The 23,080-nt window shown below is 53.9% G+C and overlaps 1 protein-coding gene across 1 annotated transcript; it reads right to left on the bottom strand.

Annotated features, from left to right (window-relative positions):
* Positions 1 to 765: 765 nt before the first annotated feature.
* On the bottom strand, positions 766 to 22,338 carry Laptm5 (lysosomal protein transmembrane 5). The gene is made up of 8 exons (XM_075945723.1): positions 22,137 to 22,338; positions 9,266 to 9,359; positions 8,783 to 8,859; positions 6,750 to 6,878; positions 5,929 to 6,051; positions 4,720 to 4,815; positions 3,751 to 3,843; positions 766 to 2,108 (listed from the first exon to the last, which is right to left on the bottom strand). Exons 1-8 carry the CDS (start codon positions 22,221 to 22,223, stop codon positions 2,019 to 2,021), a joined length of 789 nt encoding a protein of 262 aa, XP_075801838.1. The 5' UTR covers positions 22,224 to 22,338; the 3' UTR covers positions 766 to 2,018.
* Positions 22,339 to 23,080: the final 742 nt, after the last annotated feature.

Here is a 23,080-nt window from a genome sequence, read left to right as displayed (position 1 = left end):
AGAGAAAGACAAAGAGACACGATGAGGAAAATGTCTGTCATGAACCCAGCCATGCCTGAAGCCCAAATTCCCTGGGCTTTTCCCTCTGTGGTGAGACCTAAGACCCATTAGGGCCCCGTTTGGGAACCCTGGGCATGAAGGGGTTGCTAATGCTTCTGTTACTCACATCCATGTCCACAGTAAGCTCTTCAGGATGGGACTGTCCAAGGCGAGCAAGCAGAGAGCCCTACCCTGCAAGGGGCCATGCTTGCTTCCTCTCCACTCAGCTGGTAGAACACTGAGCCCAGCCCCTCCCACACCATGGTGGCCATGCATATTCTGCAACTTTGGCCTGGACCAGACTCTACTTAGCACCCATTTGGTGAAATGTCCCCGAAGAAACTCCATCCCTGAGGCTCTGAGATCATGGACACTCTCCGTGACTCTGAGATCATGGATGCTCTCTGTGGCACCGGGTGATGACCACGGTTTATGGATTCATCTCCCAGCCCCAGTCTGGGAGCTCCCAACATTCAGAGCAGGCCATGACTGGAGGCCATCTCTCTCCTTGTGGGCAGAGTTCCCCCTGGACCAGGGAGTCGGAGATGTGGGGATGTTCACATAGTGACCTGTGGCCAGAAACAGCTTTGGAGAGGTGCCACTGGCAAGCTGAGCAGGCCCCAGGGGATGGGCAGATGTGCTGTGCACGTGTGTGCTGGAGTAATGGAGGCTGGAGACCAGAGGCAGGTCCTCTGTCCCTGCATCATCTGTCAAGAACCACATGAGTCAGAGCAAAGCTTGCAGCTGCTTTATTGGCCCCTATTCCAAGTCACACACAAGCAATGCCATAGGAGCAGTGGGAACCTCTCTCAGCCCCTGCAGCTCTGTCTACACCACAGGCAGGATGTAGACCCTTAGCAATAGGATTAATCCTCAACATAACCCCTAGCCATGGCAAAGCCAACAGAGTAGCATGGACTGACCCTCCCTGCTGCCACCGTGGAACACAAGCCTCTGTCTGGCTCTTCACCCTTCATCGGCTAGCCTGCTCCAGTTGGGCAGCCACGGTGACAGACTGCTCCCCACAGTGAGCCTGACTCCAAGCCTGTCATCGCCAGAGCATAGCCTTGATCAAAACAGGCTGGACCAATCTGGTTGTTGAGATGGCATGACAACCAGACCCTAATTCTGCCTGTGGCTAAGGTGACTCTTGCAGGGACCTCACCACTGTATGTCCATAGGGAACACAGAGCCAGCTCTTGACGAAGGTGAGGACAGCTTGCCATCGGCGCGGTGGCTCATGGGAAGAGATGTTTAAAACAGAAGCAACCATTGTTTCCCACACAGAACAGAATGAACAGGGCAGCGGTGGGAATGTTTGTTGGACTCGCAGCCTCCAGCTGCTAGAGGAACTCAAGCAGAGGCTGGGTACCCACGGGGTACAAGGAAGTGGATAATAAGAGGAACGCCATTTTTTTTCCTTCAGTTTGACACCTCCGTTTTTTTATTGGATTTTTATCAAAAATCCTAGTGACAACAGTTGGCTGAATTGCTATTTAAGCAACCTGTTTGAAGGGATTGTTTTATGTGTATACTTTGGGAGTATGGGGTTGGTAAATGGGCTCCATGATCATGAACTGCCCTGTAGCCTGAAAGCTACATGTAAACGGATACCCAGAACTGTTGCTTGTCCAAATTCTGTTCCTGCTGCCCCTTCGGTGTTGGCCACCTGGCTAAACAGATCAATCTGGTAGCTGTTAACCAAACTCACCCTACCAAGTTTGCCGTGACTGTGCTCTGAACAAGTACCATTGCCGATGGGGACAAGACGAGCTGCTAGGCTGAGTATTCTGAGACTCAATGGGTCATTTAGCCCAGGGGTGACTCAGTCGTGAGTGAGGGGTCCCCAGGAGGAGAAGACAGTAAGGGGATGCACAAGCAGATTGTCCTCTAGTAAGTCACAGCAGCCACCAAAGTGAAGAAGAAGCAGGAGGAGGAAGCTCCACCTCTCCCAGCCCAAGGGCTGAGGCCTGGTGGCATCACACTTCTGAGTATGGGGGTGGTGCGGGGTCTCCCTCTGGATTCTTAGTGGGTAGACACAAGGCTTCCTCATAGGACGGCAGAGCCACCTGGGAGAGACAGAGAAGACAGATGAGCACCATGAGGTCTAAACTGGGGTACAGGGACTCTCCCACATCCATCAAAATGATGATGACAGTGGCTTGTGTGCCTATGAGACCCGAGTATGCTTCCTATTCCCACAGGGGATGCACCTGCCTTGGCCCATTGACCTCAATATCCCAGGGCTTTGATAAACATTCTTGGCCCAAATGCTCTCAAAGAACTGATCCCCATTCCCCCCCCCCCATCCATGGCTATCAACCTCTGACTGGAGAAAGTAAAGTGACCCAAGCTGGCCCAGTCAGATATACTACCCTTCCTGCTGGGGCGACTGAAAGGGTAGGGTGTCAGTCCATGGGTTCTGACAGCTCTTTTGCTACAATAGGGAAGGTCTGCCTGAAATTGGGGCACAGACTGAGGAGAGGAGAGTCAAAAGATAGGGATCAAACCCCAAGATCAGGGCTCAGCCACACCTGCATTGGGCTTCTAAGTGCTACAGGCTACTAACTCCCTCTTGGGACTTAAATCAACAGGAGTTAGGTCTCTGCTACTTGTAACCAGGAGTGTCTTAATTAAAGCAATTTCCACAGTTGGAAGAAAGTGAGCTCCCAACACTTAGCGCAGCTGCAATTTTCCATCACTTTACAGTCAGCTGCTGCCAGGAACCCTCTCTCTTTCCCATCCCCCTACCAGAGGTCACCTCCTCCAGGAACTCTTCCCTAGTGCACTGGTGTGCCAGCTCCGTGTTCTAGGTCCCTGTGTTTCATACCAAGGTGTGAACACATCTCAGCAACTGGAATCACTCTAGACTATGCATACCCATAAGACAGAGGTGACATCTCAGTGTCCTCTACCCTCCAACACTGGGTACAAGGCCAAAGGAACAAGAGGCAGTAAAGGAAGGAGGAAGGATTGAGGGATGGTGGACAGATGGATGATGGTTAGTTGGGTGGTGAGTGGTGAGTGAATGGGTGGATGGGTGGATGGATGAACGATGGGTAGATGAGTGGTTGGATGGATGAATGAGTAAATATATGGGATGGATGATGGCCTGATAGATGGGTATATGGGTAAGTGAGTGGGTAGGTAGAAAGATGGATGGATGGATGAATGGATGGATGGATGTTGGATTGTAGAATGAGTAAATGTATGGATAAATAATGGTTGGATAATGGGTAATAGATGGGTAGGTTGTAGGTGGGTGGATGTATGCATGCATGCATGAATGGATGGATGGATGGATGGATGGATGGATGGATGGATGGATGGCTAGAGGGATGAATGAATAGATGGATGGGTGAGTGGATAGGTGGGTAGATGGCTGGATGATGGATGGGTAGGTGGATGGATGATGATAGACGGGTAGGTAGGTAGGTAGGTAGGTAGGTGGATGGATTATAGATGGGTAGGTAGGTAGATGGATGGTGATGGATGGGTAGATGGGTAGATGGATGATAGACGGATAGGTAGGTGGGTGGATGGATGGGTTAGTGGATGGACTCTTAGACTATTAGAGGTGATGTTGTTTACATTTCTTCTGGTCCAACAATCTTCTTACAAGTACTGAGGCCTGGAGAGGAAACGGAACTGGCCCCAAGTGGCACAGCAAGAAAGTGGTAGCCCTGGTATTTGCCCCTTCATCAGGCTCACCTTGAGGAACATCTTGGAGCTGCTGTTCTCTGTGGCCGAATTCGTGTACTTGATGAATCTGTAGCATCTCAACACACACTTGAACATGTAGACCTGGAAAAGAGCCCATTTTGGCTTGGCTTTGCCCGCCCTCCTACTCTCACCTGAGAGGCTCCAGACAGATGTTCAACGCCTCCAGGGAGCCACTGCTTCCTCACCCCAGAAGTCAGCATCCAAATAGCTGCTCAGACACCCCTCCTATTCTGGCTTTGGGCTTCCTCACATGCCAGCCTGGCATGCCCCAGAGACTGCCCATCCTAATGCCCAGAACCACCATGCAGCAAGAGATATCCAGGCTTCTGATCAGCCCTCCAGCCTCCCTGGACACTGACACACCCTACTCATCCATCCGAGTGATGGGGAACTCACTATCTGAAGGACCCCACCCATCTTGAAACAGAACCCAATAATGGGAAAGTCCTCTTCAAAACTGCCTCTGAGCTGAGATTGAGGGCATAGACTATGATCCCAGCACTTGGAAAGTGGAGGCAGGAGGATTAAGAGTTCAAAGTCAGCCTGGGATACATAGTGACTTTGAGGCCAGCCTGGACTCTGTCTCAAAAACAAAACAAAGGCACCTGATACATTGTTTTTTAAGAACACAAAACAATGTGTGTAGCCTCCACCCATAGGACTGAAGTCTAACCTAGGGCAGCACATTGGGCGAGTGTCACAAAGAGCTACATGCTGGGCCCAGGTGGCTGAGTGCAGATGACTTTACAGACCCACAGACTATAAGCAGAATGTCCGGAAGGATTCCAAGCCAGGTCAGAGGAGCTGAGGCAGGTGGGCTAGGGAAAGGTTAGAACCAGGAGGGGACCACAGCACACCTCATTCTGCCTCCTCATAGTCCATTATGGGGAAACCTGAGCCACTGCACAGCCTGAAACCATGCTTAAAACAGAACCATGGCGGCGCAGGGCCACTCACCTTCAGGATGAGCACAGTGATGAAGGCCACTGAGAAGATGATCATCATGTTGACGAACTGGCTGTGCGGCATGCCCTCCTGGCTCGGGAGATAATTCTGCAACAATATAGAGGCACATCAACACCTCAGCCCTGGGGGCTCTAGTCCCCTACCAGTCAGGATGGCAAGTACACACACACACACACACACACACACACACACACACACACACGCTCCACCTTGGCAACTCCCAGCTCAAGAGTCCCAGGGGAAATGAGGGTAGCTGGTGCTTCCCAGGCTGGGAACCACCTCATGTCTTCCCTAGATGGCTTTAGGGAGCTGCTTAGTCCTCCAACACCCGGCAGGTCACACCCACCACCTACAGGGTAGCTCCAGCTGGGACCAACTTGCTTGACACCAGGTGTGAGAGGCACCACCTCTGGGAAAGGAGGAGATATGCCGCACATTCTGTCTGCCTGTCTGTCTGTTAAAACATCTTGCAACATAGTCCAGACTAGTCTCAGCCTCCCAAGTGCTGGGATTCTAGGCAAGCACCACTATGCCTGGCACCCCAGACATTCTTTGACCCACCTTTTCCTGAATTCAGGAACACTGGCCTCTTTCCTGGAGGGTGGGCTAGATTCACATGGGGGCAATGTGAGCTTTCAGGGACAGCCAGCCCGATGCCAGATAAAGACATCCCTATTGATGCCTCCCTTTCTCCTTCCCAACCCATCCGCTGGGAAAGCCAGCAGCCATGCCCTGAGGATGCTCAGGCTGCCCTACGTGAGGCCCACACTATGAGGAACTGCAGGGGCATCAATGCTGATATAAGGATCCCTGGGGGAGCTGATCACTCGCCTCCAGCCTAGCGACCATGCTAGCTGTCACCAACTGAACCACCTAGCAAGCCACCACAAAGTTCCTGGTCCTCAGAACTGTCACATAACACGTGTTATTTTAAGTCACCATGCTTGGGTACAGTGACAGCAGTGGACACTTAGTATCATTCCTATAAGGCAAGGCAGGATGTCATAGGGCTCATCGTGGCCTGGCCTCCTTTCACCCTAGAAGTTCTGTCTGACAGTTGCTCCCCTGGTACCTCACTCACACCTGAGTCTTCCCCCCTGGAAACTCAGCCTCCAACCATGACCCCTTCCCAGCATGGGGGGGACACCTTGCCCCCAGCTGCACAGCCAGGATGTGGCCTGGTCTTCCACCAGCACTCACCATGTGGTTCATGGACTTGAAGTTGAGGTAGGTGGGCACTTGCATGTAGGTGCTGCACAGCGTCAAAATGCTCAAGCAGAAGTCGAGCAGCTGCAGGGTCATCAGGGGGACCTTAGAGGGACCCTTAGGAGGACCAAGAGGAAGCACAATACCTCGTGAGCGGGAGCGAGACACAGAGTAGGCCTCCCTTGGGAGACCATCCACTAGCCATGCCCTCGTCAGCTGTACTTAGAGAAAGGGACGTGTGGTGCTCACATCAGGGTGTGCACAGAGCTAGGACCATGACAGGGGTCTTCTAACTCCCCAGCCCTCCCACCTTCCAACAGCCCAGCCTTTCGAGGACCAGAGCTGGGGGTTGTAAAGGCAGGTGTGACAGAGCTGTGCCTATTGCGTCTAGCTAGGGCCACCACAGCTCTCCTCCATTTCTCGTTCCTTGGTCTTGACCATCCATCGATCCATCTGGCTGGATTCCGAAAGAGGAATTAGACTAAGACTGAAGCCCGAAAAGGCACCATGCCTTTCTCTCCAGGGTAACCCATGCACGGCCAGTGTGAAGCAGCCGTCTCACCAGGCTCGGGGGTCTGGAGACATAGTTCTCTGGTCTAGGGCTGGGGCTGCTGCCCTATGGTGGCATTACACACCACATTCCAACCTCACGCCACCCTTATGTGGTCCTAAAGCAGGAGGTGTAGCCTGCAGAAAAAGGATCCTGCCTGGCAGTGGTTTGCAGGGACCAGGGGCCTTGCTGAAGGATATCGAGGAGGAAAGGGACCATGACCTGGCCAGGCTGCCCAGGTGAGGTCATGCACACGGGTACTCACAGAGCGGGGCCCGGTGGCAAACTTCAGGTAGGCTGGCAACTCGATGTAGGAGCCCAGCAGCGTGAGCAGGCACAGCAGGAAGTCCATGATTTGAAGGGACAGGAAGGGCATCAGGTATTTCTCCCGGTTCTAGAAGGCAGGTTCATCCTGTCAGGCCCCTGACGTGCCAACACTCCACGGTGCTGTCCTGTCCCCAGGCAGTCTGTTCCCTCCCTGGCTTTCACTAATGCCACCAGATCAGTGACTAGCCCTGCCTGGACCCACACACCTTCCTGTGAGTCACACTGTGGGGACCAGGAAAGGGGCATCGTGGTGTCTCAGAGGACACCAAGGAACCAGCTCCATACACAGGGGCCAGTTATAGGTTTTGTTTTTCTGTCTTTTGGTTTTTTAAGATGTGATCTCATATACTCTAGGCTGGCCTCAAACTCCCTCTGTAACAGGGATGACTTTGAACTCTTAAGTCTCCTGACTCTGCCTCCAGAACGTTTAGACTGTAGGCAAGCGCCATCATGCTCTGGCTGTGCAGTGCTGGGGCTTGAACCCAGGGCCTTGTTCATGCTGGGGAAGCACTCTACCAACTGAGCCCAGCAAAGGGGTCATGAGATGATGACATGGGCAAATGGTACTTAGGGGGTGTGGCCTGATTAGAGGTTGAAGGTCACTGGGGGTGCTCTCTGGGCTTAGCCATGACACCTTTTCTCCTCTCTCTCCTTCCTGGCTACCATGAAGTGAGCAGCTTTGCCAGCCAAATGCCACTTCCTCCCCACTGTGATGTTCTGCCTCATCTCACACCCAAAGAGAGAGCCAGAACACCGTGGGCTGGAAACACGAGCCAAAATGAACCCTCCTTCTGCAAGATTCTCTTGGATATTTGCATCCCAGCCGTGGGAGCTAGATGACAGACTCCGAGAGCAGAGTCTGGCTCATTGGTTCTTCCTTAAGGACTCACAAGGTGTCCATTCTACAGAGAAGGGCACCGGACAGGGCACCCTAGAAAGAGACACCAGCTAGATCTGTAATTTGTTAGATGGAGGGACTGAGCGCAGGGCCAGAGGCAGGGGTACCAGCAGGTAAAGGCCCAGCGGGAGGAGCCTGCCCTGTGTAGTAGCCACCTTCCTCCAGGTGGTCAAGGCCAGATGTGACAGACCATGGAAAGAATGCCCAGGAGATCAGTCAGCGTCTCGATCCATTGGTGGGAACCCAGCAACCATGCATGTAGTCTGTCATGAGGGGGTGGGGCAAAGTCACAGAAACAGAAGTATCCTGGGGGGCGGGGTGTGTGTCATAGTTATCTAAGCTACTCAGAGGTGATGGAGAAACCCTGTCTGAGTCTTCAGGGACTCCTGCTCTGGGCAGTGTGAGCTCCTGCAGTATCCCCTATAGGCACCTCACAGAGTGAGGACACAGTCACAGCAGAGGTGGCCAGGGAATGAGACACTCCCGGTCAGCATTAAAGCCAACACTTCTGCCTAACCTGCATCCCCACCATCTGCAGGGCAGGACTCTCTCCAGGTGGCCCAAGTGACAAGGTCCACTTCCTACCTGCCGGGGGCCATGGGGCCGATGACTTCTCTTTTGCAGGAAGTAAATTTGCCTGATTCAGTCTCCCCCAGATTCCCCCAAGTCACCCCAACTCTGTCTGGATCTGTATAACCACATTCCCGGGATTTCATGAGCAAGTGTCCTTCTGCATTCGGGGGAGGGGGGGCGGGGGGGGAGAGGACAGAGGCTCTTGTCCCTAAGGAGAAATTATCAATCCCCCTCTACACTGTTGTCCCCTTCCTCTTTTATCTCAAAGCTCCCAACCCTACTCATAGTCCATAGAGTACCCCGCTACCCCAAAGCCCCCCTGATTACCAGGCCCAGCCCCTTGGAGGTCACATCCTAAAAGGTACTGAACACCGACAGATTATGGAGTCGCACGGGGAACAGAATCTCTCCCAGATGGACATATGGAGATCTGTGGGATACTCAGGACAGCAGGAAGGCGTTCGCTCCTGGCCCCTCCTCCGTCCCTGCACGGGCCTCACCTTGACCACTCCGTACAACAGGCTGACGCTGATGGCAAACAGGACTCCAATAAGCAGGAAGCTGGACAGCAGGTCGGCTGTAAGGCAGGGCAGAGACTGAGGCAAAGTCTCGGTGGGTTCTGGGGACCAGGCTTTGGGGACCACTAATGTGGGGCTAGGAGTGTGAACAGCAAAGCCTGGGATCAGACCAGGGAAGGAGGTTGGCTCTCCTCAACACCGTGGGGGCTAGGAAAGGCAGAGAAGAAGGCTGGTGGGCAGGACATGTATGAAGTGGCCAATATGGTCTAAGCCTCAGAATCTGAGGAAGGCTTTAGCACAAACAGGGGAGAGCCTCATTTGTAGATTAAATACCCCAGGCTAAAGAGTCAAGCAGGGGTGCACAGGAGTCCAGTGAGGAAGACAGGACCACAGCCCCCAGCCTCTGTGCCCTAACCATGCACTGCCCACAGGTCCCCTCCCAACCACCGCTGTCCCCAGACATACCAATCCTGAGGTATGGCATCTTGGAGAATCGGCAGGACACCTTACCGCGGGCCACCTCCACCACGTGCTCGATGAACAGCAAGACGCTCATGACCTGGGGGAGAGTGGAGCACCAGTCAGCCAGGGCTGCCCTCCAAGCGGGGTACTGTCAGGGGCTGGAGTGACAGCTTGCCTGGTCAGTGAGCATCCTGGGTAAACATATGGTGTTTAAGTGAATCATGTTGGCCCTTTCTCTTCCTTGCTGTGTGACTGTGGACAAGTGACCTGACTTCCCACGGCCTCGTTTTCTACGTCTGTAATTAGGGTTCATTCAGAAGCTACCTTAGGTACCACAGGGCAGACTCAGAGTGGACACCCTGCTTCTGGGCTGAAGATCAGGCAGCCCAACTGCACCGCTTCCCTGCACCCTCTAATCCAGAACAGGCTCTGGCTGACACAGAACCTTAGTCATCACACCCAGGCATCATGGAGCTCCAAGGCCGTGGGCTGTCGGTGGAGGCCTAAGACGCACTGTGGAGTGCCAGGCCCGCGGTGAGCAGTCGCAGGTCACCACAGCTCCAGGAGAAGCTGATAACACCAGCCTCCTAGACTGTGGGGGGCCAGACAGGATGGCTGACCAAAGCACAGGACAGGTAAGAAAGTTCAGTCTGCACAACAAGGAGCAGATGTGGCCTAGACTGCCGGCTCCAGAAGGGAGGCCTGGGTCTCTTGTTTATTTACTGACGTGGCTGTTGCATTTAGAGAATGAATGAATGAATGAATGAATGAATGAATGAATGAATGAAACCCATCCCTTGGGGATCCTTACCATCCGGGACAGACAGAGGTGTGATTCTGACAGGCCTAAGTATTGGGTGTCCCAGTGGCCAAAACTGCAGCTTGAAAGGATGTCAGGGGTCACATTTTGTCTACCCAGCGGGCAGAAGAGAGCCCGAAACCACGCAACCTCACGGACCTCACACCCTGCTACGTGTCTGCCCATGGAGTTTGTGCCCCTTCCCTACTACAACACGCTCAGCTCTCCAGGAACAATCTCCCCACGCTGATCAGCATCCCCCTCCCTTGTGTGGGCGCCCTATCTCTATCAATCCAGCCTAAGATCGCATTTGACCACTACGGCAGGTCATACTGAGTCAGCAGGCAGTCAGACGCCCTCCATCTGCTTCCCCTTGCTAACTCCGGGGGATTGGTCGCTTGGTTGGTTGGGGTTTGGGGGTGTTTGTTTGTTGTCTTTAGTATGTCTCATTTTACCAGTCTCAAGCTATCATTCTGAACCTCCAGTTCAGGAACACAGAAAGGACAGCACAGGAAATGGATGGAGAGATGGCTCCAGGATTTGGGTCCAGATTGCTGTGTGTCCTTGAGAAAGTCGCTTTACCTCTCTGATTTTGCCCATCTGCAAAGAGGCAATCACAGGATGCAGGAGGCACAGACTGCACAGTGTTAGAAAAGCCCTAGGGGGACCTGTTAGGGGCAGAGGCCAGAGCCGGCCTTGGGCTGGGCAATCACTCACAGCCTCTTTCTAACTGTTCCTCCGCCTGATGTCCAGGGATCCCCTTCTTCATCCTGACAGGCAGCAGGATCAATGGGGTGGGGGGTGCTGAGAAAAGGATGCAGACCCATCCCCAGGCCTGAGCCCAGGAACTTTGCCAGGTGAGATGATCCCAACTTCCAATTGCCAGATGAGCCCTAGGTTCTCTTGTATTATAAGATCTCTCTGTTTATGTCCTAAGTTCAGAGAGACTGGGGGGTTGTGCCTGAGGCCACACAGCAAGGCAAGAGCAGGGTGGAGATAAACATTCAAGTCTTCAGTACTGTCCCCATACCTAGCCGTCTCCAAACACACTGAGCCAGGTCTGTTGGCCCAGACCCCAGAATGAGCTGTCACCATAGCCACATACCAACATCCGGGAAACCTTCAGAATATGTCTGCATTTCTATGCTGTGTGCAGGGTACGGCAAACATCAGAGACACATGCCGAGACCTTCCAGAGATTAATAAAGGAGATGGTACGAACTTCAGAAACCCTCACGTTGGGGCTGGGGTACAGTGTGCATGCAGGACACCCCACAAGTCCCGCGTGCTACAGCGTTTTGTAATCCTACTTTCTGAGAGGTGGGGGCAGGAAGATCAGGATCATCTGCTCTAAGCTATGGAGTCAGTTTGAGTCCAGCCTGGGCTGCATGAGACCCTGACTCAGAGGAATAAAATAAGTCTCCCTAACACTGCATCGAAGGGCCCTGAGGACTGCCTTAACCCCACTACAGGGAACTTGGCTCCTCACTGTCCCTACCCCCACGGACTCCTCAGCCTGAAGCTGTGCTCTGAGAGACACCGCCACTCAGGTCCCAGCAGCAACCCTTGGGAGTAGCCAGTGACCCGGAAAACAGCAAGAAAGGGCCATGCCAGGGTCAGTCTTTCTACTCTGGCCCCTCCACAGACCAGGCTCAGAGGTCGTGGAGCTTGCTCAAGGCCTTCCAGAAACCTCTGAAAACCTATACCAGGCTCTTGGTCTTCACCACTTGGCTCCCTGTGTAAAATAAAAGTTTCTGCTAGCTCTCTGTCACCTTGGATCTCTACTCAGTAGGTTGCTGAGAGCTGGGGGGGAGGGGTTGTCCTTATTTGTCATTTGAGAGTCTGGGGCTCAGAGAGGGCAGATAGCAGCCTAAGTTCACACAGCAAGGCAACCGAGGAGTGCGCTCAGCAGCAAGGAGTCATCCTCAGAGCCCACCACCTTGTGCTCCCCGAGAGAGCAAATGGCAACTCGTGAACTTACTGACCCCACTGCACACTCAGACTTGAACACAAGTTTGGCCTACAATTGCCCGTGGCCCAATAAACAAGACAAAATGAACCAGCCCGGGCAATGGGGACCGAGAGAAGAGGGGCTGGTCTACTCCTCAGGACACATTGGAATGAACCTTGTGGCCTGGTTTCCACCACCAGGGCTCTTCTCAGGGCTGGTAGGTCTGTTCACAGCCTCCTCCCTCCTCCCTGGGAACTGGGCCCCCGGCTCTCAGATCTGCAGACTCTGGATCTCACAGACTTTCTACCCATCTGTAACACCCATGCTGGTGACCTCTCCCTGGCCACTCCCACACCTCAGTTTTCACCGTGGGAAGGGTCTCTTCCATGGGCACCTGAGGCCACTGAAAAGATACAGGAGGGCCACAGAGCAAGGCCCCACATCAATGGCCTTCCACCCACAAAGCCTCCAGCTGCACCAGCCCGGAGAACACTGTTCCGCCATGGCCAAACGCCTCAGTGAGCAGCCAAGCTCCCAAGAAGCAATTGGTTCTTTCAAGGCAGCCATGAGAGGACAGAGGACAGAGAGGGGGATTTCCAGGCTTAGCCTCTCCCTCACTGACCCTGGACTCCACCTGGCTACAGGCCTGAGACTCTCCCAGGCTTCGGGAAGCTGGCTGGCGGTGTCTTGGGGATCCGAGCTGTCCTCTCTCCAGAGGCGAGCCAGGCATCATTGAACCTGCTGTGCCACCCTAGGAGCCTCTCACCACACAGGTGACCTTTTGTGGCTATGAACGCTGCATCCTGAGTTAGCCACTGACCTCTCTGGGCTTTGAAATGAGGACAGACACCTTCCAAGGTTGCTGCAGGGTCACAGGGTATACAGCTTGAGCAGGTCTGGGCACCCACATGGGAGGGGCATGAGGGAGAAGGCAGGCCAGGGACCGAGGGCCGGGCATAGTGATGAGAGAAGGCGTCAGGGTGAGAGTGCCAGCTACGCGGATGAGAAGGGGCGGCACCACTTTCCTGGCGTCACCCTGGCATAGGTGACGGGGCTGCGGCAGGACCGGTGATGGAGCAAACACCAGTGGGCGTGCTGGGAGGCAAGTAAGTAACGGCTGTGGTCACCGTGATGAAAATATTGCCACTGCCACTGATGACATGGATGGGGGATGACAGGGCCGTGTTCAGATGCCACGGTGATAAGAGGAGGGTGCGCGTAGTGGGTGGGGTTACTGGCGTCAGACCTCTCGCTCTGTGTTCAAATAAGGCAGGACGAGAAGGGGAAGGTACGCAAATGGTGGGGCTGGAAAGATGCCTTCATCTCCCCAGAGGACAGCTCCCCAGCATCCACAGGGTGCTTACAACCACTGTAACTCCAGTTCCGGGGGACTGGCTACCCTCTCCTGACCTCTGCAGGTGCGCAGATATACAGACAGAAGAAATATCTGTACGGGTGGAGGTAATAAAAAATAATTTCAAGACAATTAAGAACAGCTGCTTAAGGCCGCTCTCCCTTCCCAGCTGGAAACCTACAGTTCTCTGGGGCTCTCCCGGGAGCCCCGTTTACAGGCAAAGCCACATCCTAAACCCCCGTGGTATCTCCTGGTTCTTCCTTAGCAGATGTTAATCCCACCCCAACCACCTCAAGAGCCACCGCATAAACGACTCATCTAAAGGAGAAAGGGGAAGTGGGGAGGTCTCCTAGCAACGCTTGGAGATGAACTGGAGAGTCATGCCTAGGCCTGTCCTCACCCTTCACCAACAGTGAGTCCCTGGTGCCACCCACACCCTTCCACCATTGACCCATGGGTACATCAGCCCTGACTGTGTCCTGCCGCTCGGCCTGGAGCCTTGAGAAGCTGCAGAACACGAGGCCTAAATGTTTATCCCACCCTGAGGAACCCAGATCGAGGCATCTGTGAGGACACAGAGGAGACAGAAGTGTCAGCAGCCTGAGGAAGTTCCCTTCCCCTTGCCTCCTTCCTGTCCCAGCTTATCGGGGTGCGTGAGTAGGGTCACTCCCCGCAAAACACTATCTCCTCTGCGCACCCCAGCCTCCAGACACCACCGCAATACCCTCGCTCTGCTTGCACACTCCACTGCGCCCTGCTGGCTCCCTCGCAACCGCCTCTGTCCAGAGTCACCAGAGCTGGCTCTGCTCCCCCAGCCCTGATGGTCCTCCCAGCCTTGATGGTCCTCCACACCCCTGCCCCAGTGTCATTAACTATCCCTCCCCACTGCCTGGACTCTCTCTAGGGGCTTAGAGGTCCCGGATGTGGTGGTGCATGCCTATAATCCCAACACCTGCCAGGAGCAAGCAAGAGGATCAAGAGCTCTGGGTTATCCTTGGGAACATACAGAGTCCAAGGCCAGCCTGGACAACAGGAGACCTTGTCTCCAAAAGAGAAGGAAAGACAGGAAAAGGAAAGAAAGGAGGGATTGAGGGAGGCAGGAAGAGAGAGAGAACAAAGAGAGAGAAGACGGGCGGTAGTGGCACGTTCCTTTAATTCCAGCACTAGGGAGGCAGAGACAGGTGGATCTCAGTGAGTTTGAGGCCAGCCTGGTCTACAGAGAGAGTTCAAGACAGGCTCCAAAGCTACAGAGAAACCCTGTCTCGAAAAATAAGAGAGAGAGAGAGAGAGAGAGAGAGAGAGAGAGAGAGAGAGAGAGAGAGAGAAGGAAAAACAAAAAAGAACCCCAGTATAGTCACAAGTCCTGTGTGGGCCTCACCAGGCCACTTAAACTTCTCTATACCTCAGCTTCCCCAAGATAGGAGAGCAGAACCCTCCCACCACAGAGAGTCATTGTGAGGAGAAAATGAGGACACATCTATCTGCCACAAAAGATGATGACCCCAAAAGATAGGCTGATCCCCAAAGAGCACCTGTGTAAGAACAAGAAGCACAAGCTACGAGTAGGGGCAACTAGAAGCCTCAGAGCCCGAGCCATCCTGGCCCCGTCTTCCTTCACAGGGAGGCAGACAAATAAACACCTGAGAGGCTCGCACTGTGAGACCCTGTGCAGCAAAGGAGGGGCCAGAGGGCTAAGGTGACCTCAGGAGTCAAAGGCCGTGAAGCCACCACCCTGGAGCACTCCAAGCACTGAGGTAGTCACAGGCAGCCACAGGGCAAAGCAGTGACCAGAGGGACACCTCAGGGGACAGTTGCTTGGTGAGAGTTGGTCACGATTTGGGACGGATGTGTTTGTACGTTTCTAGGGGTAAGTAACCAGTTAATGGATTATAGAAATGAAAGTCACTAGGGCCTGGCTGCCACCTGCTGCCTGCCAGGCCTCAGCACTTACGAAAGATGACTCAGGCCAAGCCAAGCGCTGTAGCAGCTGCTGAGGCAGAGCACAGAGACATAAGGTGCAGACCTGGGGACACGAGGGGAGCTCGGAGACTCTGGGCACTCGGGGGAGGATTCTCAGTGGAAGAGAATATCCCTGGAAAGGGCTCAGTCATAGCAGATGGCACAAGGGAAGGACAGAGCCCCCACCCAGGAACAGAGGCACCCCTCTTAGTGATCAAGATTGGCAGCTGTCCAATCACACGGTGAAATCCCCCACCCCATTAGTGACAGCAGTAATGTGGCTGGGGACGGTGTGGGACAAGCTGGGAACACATGATGGGCGTGGAGCCATCCTCCAGAAGTCAGGGCACACACAGAGGCCCAAGCAGCAGAGCTGAGGGGCGTTGATGACGTTGATGATGTCTGACACAGTTTACCACCGGTGGCCCGGGACATGCTGGACCCAGAGCGCTGGCAGCCAGTTCCAGCTCTCTGGAGATCCCCTTCCCCAGCAAGGCCACCCAACGGAAGAGAAGACAGGAGGTGGGTCTGCCCAGAGACACAGGAGGCAGGAATGGACAGAACGCCGGAGATGCCCTGGGATGAGGGTCCACCCAACTAATCTCCCTTCAAGGGCAGCCTTGTGAAGCTGTTCTTGCTGTTCTCCAGGCTCAGCCCTCAACCTGGTTGCTCCTCTTTAACTTCCTGTATACCCACCCCAAGCAGTTCCTTATACCACCACTTCCTGTTTATCTTGTTAATTGAAGTTAACAAAAACAAACAAACAAAAAAAAACCCACCTCCTCAAAACACTAAACACAACAACACATTAAACTACAAGGCTGGAGGATCAGGTCCAATGACTGTGGAGAGGTGGAACGTTACAGGCCCCAGTCGGCTTGTAGAGGTTCTCTTTAGCCCCTAAACGGCCACGTATTTCCCATCTCGGTGTTTAACCTGATGACTTTGCCATTGTTGGATAAACCCTTTCAGAATGTGCTAACGGACCCCAAGCCTCCACCAGCCAAAGGCTAAAAGTGTCCCAGATAAGCCTCAGAGGCCCTTGGCACAGACGTCCCTGCTCGGCCGTGACAAAGGGCTTCCACCACTGCATTTGGGAAGTCTGTTGATTTATGACTTTCCTTGTTCTGCTTCTATAAATAAAATATAGCACAAACCTGTTACTGCATTAAAACATGGTGCCCGAGTAACCCAAACACACGTGTGCCCTTCTCAGGGCAAAGACCTCCAATAACAGCAGTGAGTGTTATGGCACCTACTGCATGCCCAGGTCCTCCCCTGAATGCTGACCTAGGCCCTCCGAGGTAGGCTCTGTCAGGATCCCCACTTTCCCCATGGTGCAGGTAATGATGAAATTGAGTCTTGATGTGTGGGTTCCATGTCTAAGATTATGTCTGCTGGGAACATCAGCCCATGGCTGCTGGGAAGACCACTGTGTCCCCTGCCTCCATCAGGAACCCAGGCTCTTTTATTCTTTATCTGATGAGCCAGCTGGCCTGTCCCCTCAGCAGCCCTTTTTGGCTTCCCTGTGCCTCAGTTTCCTCTTCTAAAGAACTGAGGGCTTGTGTGGAGATGACTGCTGTCTGGGGCTCACGCTGGGGACACTGGCTCCCCAGGCAACTGGGGGATCCTGAGGGTCTGTCCTGAGGTTCCTCCAGATAGGATCAAAGCCGTGTGTCTCTGGCTGCTTTCTTGGGGTTCTGAGCCCCCTTCTAAGGCAGGTGGGTTTCCTGGGAGACTCAAGCTCAGAGCTAATCCCTTTTTCTGGGTCACTGCTCTAGGCTGAGAATAAAAACCTTGATTCTTGGGTCACTGTGTCCAGGTGATGGCAGAGGAACTGTGGCCTGCCAGCAACCTGCCTTAAGTCAGGGCAGCTCCCACCCCGCTAGTGGAGAGGTGTTTCAGTGCCTCCCTAGCCACACTCTTCTCAGGACAGGAAGACCCTCAAATAAGATGCCCAAAATGATGAGGAGGAGGGGCCAGGCCCCTGGGGTAACCCTGCTGGCCTCTCCACTGCAGACAGGAAACACAGAGGTGGCTGAATCTTGCCTCTGTCCAGTCCAAGGTATCAGGCAAGGAGGCGCCAGGCTCCAGACCTTAGTTGAGAATTTCCCTACTGAGACAACGGGCCTGATTTTTAGATCCCTGGTGAGCACATATGCTTTCAAAGAGGGAATGACCTCTGTGGTTGAGCCCCATTGCCAGCCACGGACACTCACCCACATGTCAACCCCATGGACACCTGGGACTACCAAGCTGAAAACCTACAAAGAATCACCCTTGGCACAGGGACCATTGGCCTTGGCTAACAGCTGGAAACACTGAGGCCCAGATGGCAAAGATGGTCATGTTTCTGGTCGGAACGTGACACATATCAACTCACTACCCACAGCATGAAGTTCGAGGAGGAAGCCTGGAGTTCTGAGGCAGGCAAGCCAGTGGGGCTTCCTGGAAGAGGAAGCTACCTGGAAGATCATAAGAGAAAAAAATGAATTCCAGAAGACTGAGGGAGGAAAGGGACCTCCCAAAAAGACCAGCTGCCCCAGCCAGGGCCTAGCAATAGTCCCGTTGCTCACTGTCTACACGCTGCACACAGTGAAGGATGTACCACCTGGTCTTCTGTGTACAGCGCAATGCTCTATTGACACATTAAAGCTCCTCTGCTGGTAGACACAGTACCTGTGAGTCCCCGCCCTATATACTTATAAGCCACTCACTAGGCGTGGACATGGGAATGGATGGCTGTCCTACAAAGAAGCCCCAATCCTCTGTGTGTCTAGTCTACCCTCCAGAAGGCGGAACCTCACTCCCAACTCCAACTCCACGCATATGAGTTGGGCAATGAGCCACTCCCCAAAGGGGAAGGGAAGAAAGAAAACTCTGCAGAGAAGATGCCTGCCAGGGGGTCAATGTCACCTCTGTCCCCGACTGAGAGACGGGTAGTACAACCCCTCTACACAGTGCCTTAAGCATACTGATCCTCCTCCCCGGTGCACAGGAACCTGGGCTCTTCGTGACAGCCCACCAGGCAACCCCCAATGAGGCACAGTCCACAAAATGCCCGACAGAGAGCTCAGAACCATCCCAGCATCAAATCCAGGAGACTCTGGGAGCCCTGAGAGCCTGCTGCTGCCCAGAAGAACCCAAGAAGGATGGCACCCACTGTGATGGCCCGGAGAGACTCTGAAACAGAAAAAGGATAAGGACAGAAAGAGAAAGCACAGCGTGTGGGTACTGACGTGCAGTTGTCACAGGTGTGTCGCACTGATGTGAGACACAGGCGGCACGGAAGACAGGAGGGGGCACTTGGGAGTTCTCTGTGCACTAACTCTGCCATTTCCCCTAAGTCAGAAACTGTTCCAAAACCAAAATGCATGCTTTAGAAAGTAGTCTATGTGCTGGGTCTAGTGGTTCAGGCCCGTCATCCAAATGCCCTGAAGGCTGAGGGAGAAAGCACACAAGTTCCAGGCCAGCCTGAGCAACTTGCAAGACCCTGGGACAAAATAAAGAGATGGCTGGGGATGCCATCCCTGCCAGCGAGTTTCCCTGGCATGTGTGAGGCTCTGGGTCCCAGCCCATCCCAGTGGCACAGCTTGGGAGCAGGGTCTGGTGGGGCACACCTGCAAACACAGCTGTGGAGAAGCTGAAGCAGGAGAATGAGCTCCAGGCCAGCTCGGGCTTCATAGAAAGACCTTGTCGCAAAGAAATAAAATAAAATAAAGCAAATACAGAAAAAGGTGGGGAGGGCCGGGAGATGGTGGCGCACGCCTTTAATCCCAGCACTCGGGAGGCAGAGGCAGGTGGATCTCTGTGAGTTCGAGACCAGCCTGGTCTACAGAGCTAGTTCCAGGACAGGCTCCAAAGCCACAGAGAAACCCTGTCTTGAAAAACAAAAAAAAATGTGGGGAGGGACACAGAGGTTTCACAGTCCACGAGCTAATAGCAGCCCACTGCTCATTATATCAGCCCCACCACAGGTACCAGCTCCGTGCCCTACCCCATATCAGGAATACAGAATACAGCAGGGGAGAACCCAGGAATGTCTCTAGCAAAAAGGTCTGCTGGGGTCTCCTCCTCTCTCCTTGTCTCCTGCTTCCGACTTAGGACACCCTGGGCAGGACTCGAGACCAGTGAAGAGCACTTTCACTTCCGTGTGCAAGCCTGGGAACCTGAAGCCTCCATCCAGACCACAAGCCACGCTGCCAGGCAGGATCTTCCCGTAATTGTGCCCCACGGTTCCCTGAAGCGTGGCCCTATCTCAGGCGTCAATGGCCCAATTTAACCCTCACCCAAGTCCACAAATAGCTCGCAACATACAGAGTCGTCACCCATGGCTGGCTCCAGATGACAGCACCTTGAGTGACTGGTACATCTGGCCGTGGCTTCTCTTTTTCTAGCCAGATGTGTGAGCTCCTGCTGGCACACCTGCCACCTACCTGCTGCACCAAAGGAAAGACCCCAGCCCCTTTTTTCTGGGAAGAAACAGGAGTCTCGAGAGGGGGGTGGGGGGCAGGAAAATAAAAACTGTGTACCCTAACCCAGCCCCTGGGATGGGTGTCTGTCTTCCAGGCTGCTCCCCTGCTCCTCTGCCCCCTGTGGCTCTAGAACATTCCATGGCTCTGCATGTCTCACATACCAAGCAGCGGTTCTACAGCCGGCACAATCATGACCCCCATCTAGGGACTCGAATGGTGGCTAGGGGGTGACTCCTGGCAGGCAATGCAAAGACCCACCCAGCCCCAAATAGCAGCAGAACACAGGAAGAAAGGGTCGAAGGCCCAACCTCACATAAAGCTGTTGGCACTTCCTCCTCCCCAGCCTCCCTGGCAGCCTCAGTAAGGCCCTTGTAGTAGACACACCTCATCTTTGCACCCTAACTTCTCAGGAACACTTCCCCAACCACACTGCGGCCAAAACCTGCCCTTCCACCCATGGTGCCCCTTCCAGGAAGCCTTCCTGGACCACTTGGCCCACAGTCTCCAGGTTCCTATGGAAATAGGATATCAACTCACCCATCCATAGTCAAGGAGCTTGGATGGCATGAACAAGAAGAAACCTCAGTGGTCACTCAGTACAGCCCATTGGGGTGTTTTTGTTGTTTTTTAATATATTTAATATATTCTGAGATACCAGACGATCAGACGGGAATGTCCTTCTCAGAAAGGCAGGAACACAGCCACCAGAGCAGGCGGAGCAAGGGTCCCCGCTGCTGCAAGCCCCTCCACCCCCCTGAAGCCACTTAGAGACCTCTCGGCACTCTGCCAACATCTGAGTTAGAAACCTCCAGTCCACAGCCCCTGGTCCCCACTTTAGAAAGGGAAGCAGCCCCAAGTCAGATTTTCTCAGAAACTCAAACAACTGGCTAGAGCAGAGCTGGCGTAAGGACCTCGCCACATCCTTCCCAGAACACTGTGCCATCCCCGAGACGACAGCCTGAAAGACTTGATGTGGAGACAAAGTGCCACCGCCCCTGTCAGCTCCCTCTGAGCTCCCCCTGATGCCAACCGCTGGATCGGGGGTTCTCAACCTGTGGGTCGTGACCCCTTTGACAAACATCTATTTCATATATATATATGTGTGTGTATATATATATATATATGATTCATATCAGTAGCAAAATTACAGTTATGAGGAAGCAATGAAAATCATTTTATGGTTGGGGGTCACCGCGACACAAAGAACTGTACTTATTAAAGGGTCACAGCGTTAGGAAGGCTGGGAACCGCTGCTCTACATGGACAGGTTGGGGCACAAATAAAAAGGCAGTGGCTCTCACGCTTTATAGATACCCACTTCACCCACACAGCAGCCTCCCTCGCAGCTCTTATCATCCTTATCGTCTTTTGATCTAAGGAAGCAGGCTCGGAGAGGTTACACCAGTCACCCAGGGTTGCACAGCAAAGGCTGGGAAGGGGGGAGGGCAGGGAGACAGACATACACAAGAGCCTATGGACAGAGCAGGCTCTTACCACTGCCCAGCCACCCTGCCTGTGGCCGGAAGCAGATGTTACCAGGCTCAGCAGCCTACAGATTTAGGTTGATTTTGAGGAAGCACTTCCAGGCCCAGGAGAGTTGCTAGCCACAGGCTCAGTCTGAGTCAGTGAAGCAGGAAGATGCCTGGGCCTCAGGGAGCTGCTTGTGGCCAGGGGCTGGGGGTAGAGGGGTAGGGGGTGAGGGGGTGTAGATCTGAGGAGAATAGAACAGAGACCTGACTTTGGGCCTCTGGGAGCTGCGTGTGGCCAGGGGCTGGGGGACGATGTAGATCCAAGCAGAACAGAACAGAGACCCCAACCTTGGGCCAATCCAGAGAGACTTTTCCCTGGGGACTGTGACTTGCCCAGGGTCATGATGTGGCAAGCCTGGAGTCACTGAGTCATGCTGGATGCACCAAGCAGTTCCCCAAAGCTTAGAACTTGAGCTGCCCTGGAAGGGAGAAGCCAATGGTTTGACTGAGCTGTGAGCTGAGAGGAACAGGGTCCCCTGAATCTACTGGAAGCGCAGTAGGTGTGACCCCAGATCCCAGCCCTAGGATAGGGCCCAGAAAGCCCTGCATTCAGCCTTGCGTGGGACCCACATCCTGGAACCATCCCAGCCTGCCCATCTCTTTGCACACCAACAGCCTTAAGGGCACTGTTCTCATTCCATCTGACAAAGGGCTGCTGAGCCCAGGGCAGCACAAGGCTTGTCCAGAGTCCCACAGACAACTGATAAGTAGTAATCCACCCGTTGGAAGGTCTCAGTGGGTCATCACACATTGACACATGCACATACATGCCCATACATACAACACCCCAGACACCCCAGTACTCACTATGTGGTAGATGGCCAGGGCGGTGGTGGTGACTCGGACGTTGAAGCAACAGCATGTCTGCCGGACCGGTGCCGTGCGGGAGGCCATGGTGCAGGGTTCCCTGTTCTGAGACTCTGAGCAACAAGGAGTCCTGGGCTCACAGCAGGGCAAAAAAAAAAAGAGGAAGCTGCCGGCTGCCCGCCTCACTTCCGCCTTGCCCTCAGACAGTGGGGGCCAAGTCTGTATGTCTGGGGTAAAACAGCTGCAGTGGGGGGGAAGCGGGGAGGGTCACATCCGACCTCAGGGAGCCCGACTGAGGCATCTACCACTCCCAGGGGCACCAGTGTTCTGGGGCTGGGCTAAGCATTCATACACACCGCTTCCTGGATGCTAAACACCACCCTTAGAAGCGCATTTCTAGAAAAAGTATCTGCCAACCAGAGAAGTCAAGACTTTGCCCCCAATGAAACAGTATTTCTGATAGCAGAATTCAAACCCAGATCTGCCTAGCTACAAAAACAGCAACTGTCTTTGCTCCTCACCTGGGCTGTTCCAGGGAGGTGCTAGTCTTATCCCCATTCTACAGAAGGGAAAACTGAGGCACAGGGTGAGCTCATTACTCGCTTGCTGTTGCCCAGCTAGTCTAAAAAGGAATGAGGATTGGAACAGAAGCCAGGGGGGCTCTAGAAGCCACCCCTGGAGATGAGATCCTCGCTCATTTCCACCTCCCCCTCAACCTGGACTCTGAAGGAGAGAAGAATTGTCACCAAGCAAAGACATGGTTTTGAGCACGGGCTGGGCCCTGTAATAGGATCCCCCTTTTGCAATCTGTAACCCCTGGAGGTGATTTGGGAGACCCCTGGCCGAACCTGCTTTGTGAGATCTCTGAAACAGAAAACTGGGATTGCATATTCTTCCTGGGAAACGTTGGAATTAATAAACTCGGGGCTCTTCCCTGACTTCTC

This window comes from Microtus pennsylvanicus, chromosome 13 (genome assembly GCF_037038515.1).
Source record: "Microtus pennsylvanicus isolate mMicPen1 chromosome 13, mMicPen1.hap1, whole genome shotgun sequence".
NCBI lineage: Eukaryota > Metazoa > Chordata > Mammalia > Rodentia > Cricetidae > Microtus > Microtus pennsylvanicus.
The sequence above is the reverse complement of the archived record's forward strand: the minus strand, read 5'-3'. Positions and strand labels throughout refer to the sequence as shown.